Source organism: Centroberyx affinis, unplaced genomic scaffold, assembly GCF_046629955.1.
Source record: "Centroberyx affinis isolate AG114_WGS23_722 - 3 ecotype Tasmania unplaced genomic scaffold, CSIRO-AGI_Caff_v1 ptg003416l_1, whole genome shotgun sequence".
Lineage (NCBI taxonomy): Eukaryota > Metazoa > Chordata > Actinopteri > Beryciformes > Berycidae > Centroberyx > Centroberyx affinis.
Genome location: NW_027281394.1, coordinates 58,450 through 72,500, shown reverse-complemented (window position 1 = coordinate 72,500; position 14,051 = coordinate 58,450). Strand labels below are relative to the sequence as shown.

The following is a 14,051-nucleotide window of genomic DNA, read 5'->3' as shown; positions in this document are numbered from 1 at the left end:
GAGGTAGGTAGAGTTTTTTGTATGTTCTAAGGCAATCGTATCTAGAAAGAATTTATATTTGTGGTGCTGGGGGCTGGGTTTCTTTTGGAATATCATAATTTTTGTCTTGGTTAGATTCACTGTCAAGGCCCAGGTCTGGGAGAATTTGTGCAGAAGATCAAGGTGCTGCTGTAGCCCTTCTTTGGTTGGAGACAGCAGCACCAGATCATCTGCAAACAGGCATTTGACCTCTGACCTCTGTGTCTCCTAGGTGACGCCAGGTGCTGCAGACTGTTCTAATGTCTTTGCCAATTCATTGATGTATATGTTGAAGAGGGTTGGACTCAAGCTGCATCCCTGTCTAACCCCCCCCCCGGCTTTGGGGAAAGAAGTCTGTGTGTTTTTTGCCAATCTTAACAGCACACAAGTCTATCGATCTATCTATCTGTCTATCTGTCTATCAGTCTATCTGTCTATCTGTCTATCAGTCTATCTGTCTATCAGTCTATCAGTCTATCTATCTGTCTATCAGTCTATCAGTCTATCTGTCTATCTGTCTATCAGTCTATCAGTCTATCTGTCTATCTGTCTATCAGTCTATCTGTCTATCAGTCTATCTATCTGTCTATCAGTCTATCTGTCTATCAGTCTATCAGTCTATCTATCTGTCTATCAGTCTATCTGTCTATCTGTCTATCAGTCTATCTATCGATCTGTCTATCATTCTATCAGTCTATCTGTCTATCAGTCTATCAGTCTATCTATCTGTCTATCAGTCTATCAGTCTATCTGTCTATCAGTCTATCAGTCTATCTGTCTATCAGTCTATCAGTCTATCTATCGATCTGTCTATCAGTCTATCTATCGATCTGTCTATCAGTCTATCTATCGATCTGTCTATCAGTCTATCAGTCTATCGATCTGTCTATCAGTCTATCAGTCTATCTATCGATCTGTCTATCAGTCTATCTATCGATCTGTCTATCATTCTATCAGTCTATCTATCTGTCTATCAGTCTATCAGTCTATCAGTCTATCTGTCTATCAGTCTATCAGTCTATCAGTCTATCTGTCTATCAGTCTATCTGTCTATCAGTCTATCTGTCTATCTGTCTATCTGTCTATCAGTCTATCTGTCTATCTGTCTATCAGTCTATCTGTCTATCAGTCTATCTGTCTATCAGTCTATCAGTCTATCTGTCTATCAGTCTATCTGTCTATCAGTCTATCAGTCTATCAGTCTATCTGTCTATCAGTCTATCTGTCTATCAGTCTATCTGTCTATCAGTCTATCAGTCTATCTGTCTATCAGTCTATCTGTCTATCTGTCTATCAGTCTATCTGTCTATCAGTCTATCAGTCTATCTGTCTATCTGTCTATCTGTCTATCTGTCTATCAGTCTATCAGTCTATCTGTCTATCAGTCTATCTGTCTATCTGTCTATCAGTCTATCTGTCTATCTGTCTATCAGTCTATCTGTCTATCAGTCTATCAGTCTATCAGTCTATCGATCTATCTGTCTATCAGTCTATCAGTCTATCTATCGATCTGTCTATCAGTCTATCTATCGATCTGTCTATCATTCTATCAGTCTATCTATCTGTCTATCAGTCTATCAGTCTATCAGTCTATCTGTCTATCAGTCTATCAGTCTATCTGTCTATCAGTCTATCTGTCTATCTGTCTATCAGTCTATCAGTCTATCTGTCTATCAGTCTATCTGTCTATCTGTCTATCTGTCTATCTGTCTATCAGTCTATCTGTCTATCTGTCTATCAGTCTATCAGTCTATCAGTCTATCAGTCTATCAGTCTATCTGTCTATCAGTCTATCAGTCTATCTGTCTATCAGTCTATCTGTCTATCAGTCTATCTGTCTATCAGTCTATCTGTCTATCAGTCTATCTGTCTATCTGTCTATCAGTCTATCTGTCTATCAGTCTATCTGTCTATCAGTCTATCAGTCTATCTGTCTATCAGTCTATCAGTCTATCAGTCTATCAGTCTATCAGTCTATCTGTCTATCAGTCTATCAGTCTATCTGTCTATCTGTCTATCAGTCTATCAGTCTATCAGTCTATCTGTCTATCTATCTGTCTATCAGTCTATCAGTCTATCAGTCTATCGATCTATCTGTCTATCTGTCTATCTGTCTATCTGTCTATCAGTCTATCTGTCTATCAGTCTATCAGTCTATCAGTCTATCTGTCTATCAGTCTATCAGTCTATCTGTCTATCAGTCTATCAGTCTATCTATCTGTCTATCAGTCTATCAGTCTATCTATCGATCTGTCTATCAGTCTATCTATCGATCTGTCTATCATTCTATCAGTCTATCTGTCTATCAGTCTATCTATCGATCTGTCTATCAGTCTATCTATCGATCTGTCTATCAGTCTATCTGTCTATCAGTCTATCTATCGATCTGTCTATCAGTCTATCAGTCTATCTATCGATCTGTCTATCAGTCTATCTATCTATCGATCTGTCTATCAGTCTATCAGTCTATCTATCGATCTGTCTATCAGTCTATCTGTCTATCAGTCTATCTATCGATCGGTCTATCAGTCTATCTATCGATCTGTCTATCAGTCTATCTATCTATCGATCTGTCTATCAGTCTATCTGTCTATCAGTCTATCAGTCTATCAGTCTATCTATCAGTCTATCTATCGATCTGTCTATCAGTCTATCAGTCTATCTATCTATCTATCAGTCTATCAGTCTATCAGTCTATCTATCTATCTATCTGTCTATCAGTCTATCAGTCTATCTATCTATCAGTCTATCAGTCTATCTATCTATCAGTCTATCTATCTATCTATCAGTCTATCAGCCTATCAGCCTATCAGTCTATCAGTCTATCTATCTATCAGTCTATCAGTCTATCAGTCTATCAGTCTATCTATCTATCTATCAGTCTATCAGTCTATCAGTCTATCAGTCTATCTATCTATCAGTCTATCAGTCTATCTATCCATCATATCCCACAGTAGTTAGTTTTGTCTCCAGGTTATCAGTCCTTGGTTCCAGATATCGGGGAAGATTCCGGAGCTAAGGACGATGTTAAAGAGTTTTAGTATAGCCAGCTGGAATCTGAGGTCTGTGAATTTTATCATTTAATTCAGGATGCCGTCAACATCACAGGCCTTCTTCTTCAAGTGATTTTATTTTGTTTTATTTTGTTATTTTTGTTTTTCTCTCTCTCTCTCTCTCTCTCTCTGTCTCTCTCTCTCTGTCTCTCTCTCTCTCTGTCTCTCTCTCTGTCTCTCTCTCTGTCTCTCTCTCTCTGTCTCTCTCTCTCTCTCTCTGTCTCTCTCTCTGTCTCTCTCTGTCTCCCTCTCTCTATGTCTCTCTCTCTCTCTCTCTCTCTCTCTGTCTCTCTCTGTCTCTCTCTCTCTCTCTCTCTCTCTCTCTCTGTCTCTCTCTCTCTCTTTCTCTGTCTCTCTCTCTCTCTGTCTCTCTCTGTCTCTCTCTCTCTCTCTCTCTCTCTCTCTGTCTCTCTCTCTCTCTGTCTCTCTCTCTCTCTTTCTCTGTCTCTCTCTCTCTCTCTCTCTCTCTCAGGTCTGAAGACAATAGTGGGAGCTCTCATCCAATCAGTGAAGAAGCTTGCAGATGTCATGATCCTGACAGTGTTCTGTCTCAGCGTCTTCGCTCTGATTGGCCTGCAGCTCTTCATGGGAAACCTGCGACAGAAATGCGTCTTATGGCCTCCGCATGCGCTAGGCAACCTGACCGTCGATCCCGACCCGACCCCTGGTTTCCATAGTAACGACACAGGAAGCTTAGATTTCCACGAGTACATCAACAACCACGGTAAAAATCTTAAAGAGCAACTTGCAGGTTAGGTTTAGCTAGTTTTCGTGCCTCCCCCTCCTGCGGTAACGGTAGAGCACGTAGTGTGGAGTTATATTACGCAGTGCGAGATAGGACTGATACAAGCTGACACTTGCGCATTAGTTTCTGTTATGGGTAAGTATCAATACTCAGAAAGTCACTATATAAGCTGATACCTCAATGGAAACATCCCACTGAACACGTCTAAACGCCCATAGCCGTCTAGGCGACGTTGAAATCATGTCTTTTGCTCAGTGGGATAGTATTCCTGAGTTCAGTTGACTCACGTGGCCAAACATCAAAACAGTTTTAGTCGACCAAGTTTTCATTGGTCAGTTAGTTGCAGGGAAAAAAAAGGATTGATAGAGTAAATATCCGACCAGGAGGTCCGACAGACAAATTAGGTTAACTATAATTTAAACAAACATTCCAAATACTAATTATAATGAAATTAATCTACTCTGAGGCAAATTTATCTTTCTTTATCTGTCCATTGTTCACACTAAATCTTCTATGGTTTGTCAAACAAACAGAAGCAGATGGCTAATTATTATGCAGAATGACATCATCTGCATAATAATTAGCCATGTGCTTCTCCGGGTGCAACGGAGCTGCCGGACCCCGCGGTTGGATATTTACTCTAACAATCCTTTTTCCCTGGTTGGAATTATGCATCATTCCGTGCAGTAGTGATATCACGATGGTAGTGAGGCTTAATCCCCATAAGAAGAACAAGCTGCTCACGTTTTCTTCATGGAGGCACATGGTCTGATGTTTGGAGCAGCGGAGTGGTGTAGTTGGTAAGTTACCGGACGTCAGTTCTGACAGCCATATAGGCTACAGTATATATACACAGATGCTCCCAATCAACCAGGGGAAAGAGGGTGTGAAACATTAGGAGGCAGCAGGGCCGACTGATTGCAGGCTATGAATCTTTCTAACTGCAGGGAGAGTGTGTATTTTCGGAGCAATGGGCGTTTGTTTTCAGGAAAACGGACAAATGGGCTTTCGGTCCAGAGGGATATTTTTCGGACTATTGGGGTTTCGGAATAATGGGCCGTCGGAACAATGGCATATAGCCTGTTAGTCACCTTAGATTGGCTCTGAGGATGATATGAAGCACAGTGTCCAGGCTGTGTTTACAAGACGCATGAACCATTACGCACATGTGACAGGTACGTTACAGTCATTTTAAACGTCTTTTCAGCTGCTACGATTGTCATTAAGCTTTAGGAGCTTACAAGCACATTTTTTTTGGGATATTTTTATCACAAACTCCTCCCGCGGTGGCGGCTGCACTCTCCGTCATCTGGTTTAAAAAACAATCCGTCAACGATCAATAATCCGTTATTTATGATAGCCTAATCAGTGCAATAACAAGTGAAAACACATCAATAATACTCTTGCATATTTTACAAAAACGAACAGGACATTTTTTAATAACTAAAAGCAGGAATTATAGCCTACATAGGCTAAGTGATTTGATCAGAATATTTTCACGGATTCAGAGTAAAAACAACTATTGATCTACTAATTCATGTAGACTAATTGACAATTTAATGAAAAGGTTCTCTCATTTGAATTTAGAGTCTTCTACATTTTATTCTGGTGACAGCAGCAGCTTGATGCGTAGCCTATCTCCGTTATGTTATTGATTAGCCTGTTCATGATAATTTGGCAGCGCCCAAAAGACACAATAGTTCAGTGCAGCATTTTTCAATATTACCGTGTCACCGAGTCAGGTCTCCTCAGCATTTTTGCCTTCAAGTCTCAAGTCAAGTCGAGTCTCACAGCATACAGACAGCTCTCGTTTTAGCTTGTTCATATTATCAATTACTATAACGGTTAATTTTCGGCACAAACAGGACAGGATTCGGGATTCGGGACAACTGCTCGCAATTTGGGACTGTCCCGAATTTTTCAGGACGTCTGGTCCCCCTGTTGTGATGTGAACACAGCATTAGATATCGTTAGCTAACGCCGGTCACTCACCAAGACACCTGCCCAGTTCTCCACTGGTTCTCCTCACACCACAACTCAATATCTCTCCTCTGACCGTTATTTCTTCTGACCCTGGTCTGTTCCTGGTCTCTTGGAGCCTAGCAGGCTCATAATTATAAGGCTGTGGTCCATCATATGCGTATGCATATACATTTACAACCTCTTCAGTATCAGAACTAGCGTTGAGATCCATTAATTTCTTGTTGTTCTTATTGTTCAACTTGACCGCTCTCCCTTTTGTTACGTCACTTCCGGTTTGGCTTTTTTAGATGCGGAAGTAAAATTCTCTCACAAAAACGACTCCAGAAGTCACTGTAGTGTATATATAAGTATATTTTTATGAAAATCTAGTTCCTACATCATTTTCCTACACATTGATTCACTGGGGTCTCCAACCTGCAAGGTGCTCTTTAATACATGACAAAGTTCTGACCACAATAATATTATTCAGGTCTCACTGTCTCTGTTATTAACTAGGTCCTGTTATTAACCAGGTCCTGTTATTAACCAGGTCCTGTTATTAACCAGGTCCTGTTACGAACCACAGGCCCTGTTACGAACCACAGGTCTTGTTATGAACCAGGTCCTGTTGTTAACCAGGTCCTGTTATGAACCAGGTCCTGTTATTAACCAGGTCCTGTTATGAACCACAGGTCCTGTTATGAACCAGGTCCTGTTATGAACCAGGTCCTGTTATGAACCACAGGTCCTGTTATGAACCAGGTCCTGTTATGAACCACAGGTCCTGTTATGAACCAGGTCCTGTTATGAACCAGGTCCTGTTATCCGATCATCCAGTAACCCTAACCACAATAGAAGGTTTTGATCAAGATATCAATTACACTCGTTGGGGCACCAACTCTTCACAGGAAAGAAAACAGACTTTACTTGGTTCTACTGATCAGTCACCAATCTGAAAATTGTGAGATTGTTTCAGTACAGGGATTACTTTTCTCTGCAGAGAAGGAAACACAGAACAACAGACTTTATAATAAATTGAAAATATTTATTCAACTACCTACTAGACAAAATAATGAGTAAAATATGGGACAAATGAACAGATGATGAACCAGAATAAGACACTGAAACTATAGGTTGAATAATGAAATGAAAATTAAATGAAAGTGAAATGGAAATTATGAATAATAATTGGCAACAGTAAATAGAGTTATGTCAGTTGGGATCAATAAACTGGAGAAAGGAGACAGAATGTTATAATGGAAATTAGATTTGAATTTAGACTCTACTGACTCTCCTGATTGAATTAGGCGATAATTTTAGAAAAGCTTTTGCATCAACTCTCAGCAGAAAGACATGAAACTTCCTGCATGTGATATTGGTTGTTGTTGATGCCGCTATCTGATTGGACAACTCAGATGACAGGCAGGTGCTCACTGACAGAAATGTTTTGTAGCCAATCAGAGATCTGGGAAGGTGTGGGCTGACATTTATCCCATTATACACTAGATATCCAATATAATATAATATAATATAATACTCACTTGTTGCTGCTGGTTGCTGAGGTTCACCTAGTGGTAGAAAATTAATTACTGCACTGCAGTTATAGAATTATTAAAGTTAATAAATGATCTACTCACTGTTATTATTATATTATTGTTAAATTCATCTGAACAGTTTGCTATATAATACCAGCTAATAAACATCGAACAAAAAGTTCGGAAATTTGTGTTTGGTAGATTATTTCTCTGTTGTAACAATGCTTCTTGGCAATACATTTTATACCGTTGGAAAGCCTGTTTATTTCCCTTTTAAACGGTGCCTCATTTGTAAGGAACATGCATTTGTGGGATGAGCAGCACAGCTGAGTATGTGGGTTGCGCTCATGTAAAATTTGCCAAATCTTCTCTGCCAATGCCAAACAGCTTATTCTGCTGTTGCTATTGACTCTTGTTTGGTGTTGTTTGGTGGATTGGATGATTGAAGTCTATCAGTAACAAGGAAGAAACAAGACATATTAGCAATTTTACAATTTATTAATTTAACAGTCAGGAGCCTCAGTAGCGTGTGGAAGAACCATACACAGCCACAACAGCCTGGCACCTCCTCCTCATGCTGGTCACCAGCCTGGTCACACACTGCTGTGGGATGGCATTCCACTCCTCAACCAGGATTTGTCGCAAGTCAGCCGACGTGGTTGTGTCGGTCACTCTAGCACGAACAGCACGCCCGAGCTGATCCCATAAGTGTTCAGTTGGGTTGAGGTCAGGACTGTTGGCAGGCCATTCCATTCTCTCTACTCCCAAATTCTGGAGGTAGTCTCTGATAAACCCCGCTCTGTGGGGGCGAGCGTTGTCATCTTGGAGGATGGAGTTCGGTCCCAGACTGTGGAGATATGGGATCGCCACCGGTTGCGGAATCTCATCTCGATATCTCTCTGCATTGAGAACGCCTCCGATGATGACAAGCCTCGTTTTTCCAGTGATGGAGATGCCGCCCCACACCATCACACCGCCTCCACCAAAAGGTGTTACTCTATCGGTGCAGCGATCAGCATAGCGTTCTCCCCGTCTTCTCCACACTTTGACCCTACGATCCAACTTCCGTAGGCAGAATCTGGACTCATCGCTGAACATAACGTTCCTCCACATGTTCAGGTTCCGGTGCAGGTGTTGCCGACACCAGCGCAAACGGGCCTGACGGTGAAGGGCAGGTCATGGCGGGCCTCCTGGCAGCCCTATGAGCCCGGAGATTGGCTGCGTGCGGCCTGTTCCGGATCGTCTGGGCCGAGAGCCGTGTGCCATATCGTCCTGCAAACCTTGACTGCAAATCTGTAGAAGACAGCCTACGGTTCCTAAGTGCCGAAAGGGTGAGGAACCGGTCTTCTTGGGGTGTCGTCTTCTTGGGACGCCCACTTCGCGGTCTGTCTCTGACATCCCCCGTTTCATGGAACTTGGCCTTCAGTTTGGAGATGGTACTATGGCTCACTCCAAATAATGCCGCAACTTGTTTTTGTGGAACACCGCCACAAAAGTCGCCCTGTCGCACAGGCTTTATCGAGATCAGACAAACTTGGCATGCCGATTCTTGGAGCAGACACCAATTGACCACTGTAGCAGGGCCCATGCTCACAGGTGCTGCCAATCAGGTGCCAAGCAGGTACCTGATTGTCAGCACCTGGGGGACCGGAAGCTCAAAACAAGAGTCAATAGCAACAGCAGAATAAGCTGTTTGGCATTGGCAGAGAAGATTTGGCAAATTTTACATGAGCGCAACCCACATACTCAGCTGTGCTGCTCATCCCACAAATGCATGTTCCTTACAAATGAGGCACCATTTAAAAGGGAAGTAAACAGGCTTTCCAACGGTATAAAATGTATTGCCAAGAAGCATTGTTACAACAGAGAAATAATCTACCAAACACAAATTTCCGAACTTTTTGTTCGATGTTTATTAATAAAGTACCTCATGTTGAACTTATTATTAAATAATACAGTTTCAAGCTCACCATTCTACCACCTTCAACCTGCTCTACTGTCAGGACCACAATGGAAATAAGTCTGTGACTTTAGTAACCCTTCATTTTACAGGTCCCTAATAACATATGAACTATTTCTAATTAGACGTTAACAAAAAAACTATTACACAGTAACGTGTAACCTGTATGGAATGTAAGCTGCTGTCTGTTTAAATGTACCATTTAAATGCCAATAAAGAAAATAAACATGATCACATTGTATGATTTATTGTCCAATTACACCTGCTTCACTTTACAGGTCCGGTACTATGTAAATACATAGGAATTCCTATTGAATTCCTATTGAACAATTGTCCTCTGGGATCATAATAAAGTTGAACTGAACTGAACTGAACTGAAGTGAATTGTAGAAAATAGACCCGCTTCACTTTTCAGGTCCAGTACTATGTAAATACATATGAACGCAAATATGTTGTTGTATAATTATCGGCCACGTTACCGTGTAATAGGTTTTTTTTTGTTAACGTCTAATTAGAAATAGTTCATACGTTGTTAGGGACCTGTAAAATGAAGGCTTACCGCAACTTTGTGTGTATTCCTTAATGATTTTAGAATGCATTTATAATGTACAATGTATTTTAATCAATTGTCAAATAAACTAAACTAAACTAAAATCCCGTCTGTCTCTCTGTCTGTCTGTCTGTCCATCTGTCTGTTAGCGAACTACTACTATCAGAGTGGCCAGTTGGATGCTCTGCTGTGTGGGAACGCCTCTGATGCTGGGTAGGTTCATGTGGCTCTACTTGCTGCCTCTATTAATGAATATCAGCAATATTCATAGTCATATTGATAATCTTAATAATAATGTGTGCATGTTCAGGGTCTGTCCAGAAGGCTATGTCTGTCTGAAGGCAGGAAGAAACCCAAACTACGGATACACCAGCTATGATTCATTTGGCTGGGCTTTCCTAGCCCTGTTCAGACTGATGACCCAGGACTTTTGGGAAAACCTCTTCCACCTGGTTAGTAAATCTACTTAACTAACTAACTAACTAACTAACTAACTAACTAACCACTTCCTTTCCGACTGATGACCCATGACTACTGTGAAAACCTCTTCCAGCTGGTTAGTAAATCTAACTAACCAACCAACTAACTAAGTAAGTAACTAACCAGTTAGCTAACTAGCTAACTAACTAACTAACTAACTAACCACTTCCTTTCCGACTGATGACCCATGACTACTGTGAAAACCTCTTCTAACTGGTTAGTAAATCTACTTAACTAACTAACTAACTAACTAACTAACTAAGTAACTAACCAAGTAACTAACCACCTCTTTTCAGACTGATGACCCATGACTACTGTGAAAACCTCTTCCAGCTGGTTAGTAACTCTAACTAACCGGTTCTATTCCGACTGATGACCTCGTCCAACTGGTTAGTACAGTTAACTCTAACTCAGTCACTAACTGATCGTCTGTCTGTCTACCTGTCTGTCTGTGTGTCTGTCTGTCTGTGTGTCTGTCTGTCTATCTGTGTGTCTGTCTGTCTGCCTGTCTGTGTGTCTGTCTGTGTGTCTGTCTGTCTGTGTGTCTGTCTGTGTGTCTGTCTGTCTGTGTGTCTGTCTGTCTGTCTATCTGTCTGTCTGTCTGTCTATCTGTCTGCCTGTCTGTCTGTGTGTCTATAGACTTTGCGTGCAGCTGGTAAGACCTACGTGATCTTCTTCGTCGTTGTCATCTTCCTGGGTTCCTTCTACCTGATCAACCTCATCCTGGCGGTGGTTGCCATGGCGTACGCCGAGCAGAACGCTGCCACCATCGCCGAAGCCAAACTGAAAGAAGAAGAGTACGCCCAGATCCTGGAGGCGCTGAAGAAGAGAGAGGAAGAGGTGAGATCTACTACTTCGAACTAGTACTGCTTCTACTAACAATGCGACTGCATTGTTGAACTGAAGAAGAGGAAGAAGTTAGAGCTTTGAGTACTAACTAAAACTACTACTAACAATCCAACTGCTGAACTGTTAGACCTGGTATGTCCAGATCTTGAAGGCGCTGAAGAGGAGGCAGGAAGGTTTGCCCTACTCCTAACTCAAACTACTACTACTAACTAACATACTGAACAGTTACAGTTGTGAAAATGATTTGTGAACCTTTGGGAATTAGCTGGATTCCTGGAGTAATTGCTCCCAAAATGTGGTCTGATTTTCATCCAAGTCATAAATCTGAATGAATAGAATACACAGAAACAATTGTCCTTTTTCATGTCTTTATTGAAGACATTGTTTAAGCATCGACAGCCTTGGATGGAAAAAGTATGTTAGCCTCTTAGGAACTGGCATAACCTAACATTTCCTGTAGCCGCTGCCCAGACGAGTAGTACTATTACTAAGTAACCATACAATTAATACATAGTTAGATCTAGTAATACTACTACCAAGTAGCTATACACCTACTGCATGCTTAGAGCTATTGAATAACCACACAATTACCCTTTGTTTGTGCGACTTCAAAGATATCAAAAGGTGTCCCCAGGAACCTTTTTTCTAAATGGAAGGTTCCTGGAGAAACCCCTTAGGTTTGTGGGTTCATGGAGGCTCATAAGCAGCAACAATAATAATAATAATAATAATAATAATAATAATAATACTGATAACAATGTGGTATTATGTACAGTGACTCTAAGAACCAATTCAGCAATGAGGGTTCTTCTACCAACCCAAATGTATATAAGGTTCCTGGAGGAACCAAAAAGGACAAAAGGTTCTTTGAGCAACCTTTGGTTCCTGGAGGAACCCAATTGGAACCGGCAGTTTTCAGAGTGTTAGAGCTACTACTACGTAATCATGCAGCTGCTGCATTGTTAATAATGACACATTTTATGTATAACAGTTTTCAATAAAAGCAAATCAAAAAGTGCTACAGGAAAACTAATTATAAGCAGATAAAAGTGTGTGCATGTGTGTGTTTCCATCTTGCAGGCTGCTCACAGTGTAGAGAAGCAGGATTCAGCACCACCGAGGAAGAACTCTGCTGCTGAAATCAAGAGCCATGAGCAAGAACACAATGCCATGGATGGTATACACACAAACACACACACACACACACACACACACACACACACACACACACACACACACACACACACACACACACACCACACACAACTAGATAACTTGGTAATGCTTTATTTTTCCAGATCCACAATTTTCTAATAATTTCCAAGAAAGGAACTGTTAATTTCTTAGGAAGTTTCCTGGAAAGAACCATGAAATGATGCAGTAGTTCTAGGGGTATATACAAGAAGTATACCTATGAATTGTGATGAATCAATGGCAATAGGAATAGATGATCATGTGAATATACAATACTGATGATTAACCAATATTTCAGCAGACACAACATGGAAGATGAACAATGGAAGATATGAATCAGCAGTGACAGCAACAAAGGAGCAACAGTATAACTGGAAAAATTAGATTAATCTTTGAATAACGGAATAGTTACTATGTAACTACAGGGAGCCGTAATAAAGTGTGTGATGTGTGTGTGAGGTGTGAATGTAATGGAATAGCTATGTGTGATGTATGATGTGATGCCCAGTGGACAATGATCAGTACAGACGACACCAGGAGGTCCAGAGGGAGGTGAAGCACGCTGAGGCTGGGAGGCTGTGAGGAGTCTGTGAGGAGTCTGTGAGGAGTCTGTGAGGAGTCTGAGGAGTCTGTGAGGAGTCTGAGGAGTCTGTGAGGAGTCTGAGGAGTCTGTGAGGAGTCTGTGAGGAGTCTGAGAGGAGTCTGTGAGGAGTCTGTGAGGAGTCTGAGAGGAGACTGTGAGGAGTCTGTGAGGAGGCTGTGAGGAGTCTGTGAGGAGTCTGAGAGGAGACTGTGAGGAGTCTGTGAGGAGGCTGTGAGGAGTCTGTGAGGAGTCTGAGAGGAGACTGTGAGGAGTCTGAGAGGAGTCTGAGGAGTCTGTGAGGAGTCTGAGAGGAGACTGTGAGGAGTCTGTGAGGAGTCTGAGGAGTCTGTGAGGAGGCTGTGAGGAGTCTGTGAGGAGTCTGTGAGGAGGCTGTGAGGAGTCTGAGGAGTCTGTGAGGAGTCTGTGAGGAGTCTGCGAGGAGTCTGAGGAGTCTGTGAGGAGGCTGTGAGGAGTCTGAGGAGTCTGTGAGGAGGCTGTGAGGAGTCTGTGAGGAGGCTGTGAGGAGTCTGATGAGTCTGTGAGGAGGCTGTGAGGAGGCTGTGAGGAGTCTGTGAGGAGTCTGTGAGGAGTCTGAGGAGTCTGTGAGGAGGCTGTGAGGAGTCTGAGGAGTCTGTGAGGAGTCTGAGGAGTCTGTGAGGAGGCTGTGAGGAGTCTGATGAGTCTGTGAGGAGGCTGTGAGGAGGCTGTGAGGAGTCTGTGAGGAGGCTGTGAGGAGTCTGTGAGGAGGCTGAGGAGTCTGTGAGGAGTCTGTGAGGAGTCTGTGAGGAGTCTGAGGAGGCTGTGAGGAGCCTGTGAGGAGTCTGTGAGGAGTCTGTGAGGAGTCTGAGGAGGCTGTGAGGAGGCTGTGAGGAGTCTGTGAGGAGTCTGTGAGGAGTCTGAGGAGGCTGTGAGGAGTCTGTGAGGAGTCTGTGAGGAGTCTGAGGAGCCTGTGAGGAGTCTGTGAGGAGTCTGTGAGGAGTCTGTGAGGAGTCTGAGGAGGCTGTGAGGAGGCTGTGAGGAGTCTGTGATCATTTGAATTTGATTTGGTAAAAACTACAACAGTCTGACTTTTCATGGTAACAGTTAGCGATTCTTAAAATGTAAACTATATCTTTGTGAGCT

The 14,051-nt window shown here is 42.2% G+C and overlaps 1 protein-coding gene across 1 annotated transcript in view; it reads left to right on the top strand.

The window, feature by feature from the left end:
• scn4ab (sodium channel, voltage-gated, type IV, alpha, b) overlaps positions 1-14,051 on the top strand; it is a 75,667-nt gene that overhangs the window by 17,508 nt on the left and 44,108 nt on the right. Inside the window, exons 7-12 of the mRNA XM_071539161.1 lie at positions 3,544-3,795; positions 9,973-10,036; positions 10,134-10,275; positions 10,943-11,143; positions 12,233-12,329; positions 12,855-12,924. Coding sequence (XP_071395262.1) covers positions 3,544-3,795; positions 9,973-10,036; positions 10,134-10,275; positions 10,943-11,143; positions 12,233-12,329; positions 12,855-12,924 — 826 coding nt within the window. The remainder of the gene's footprint in view (positions 1-3,543; positions 3,796-9,972; positions 10,037-10,133; positions 10,276-10,942; positions 11,144-12,232; positions 12,330-12,854; positions 12,925-14,051) is intronic.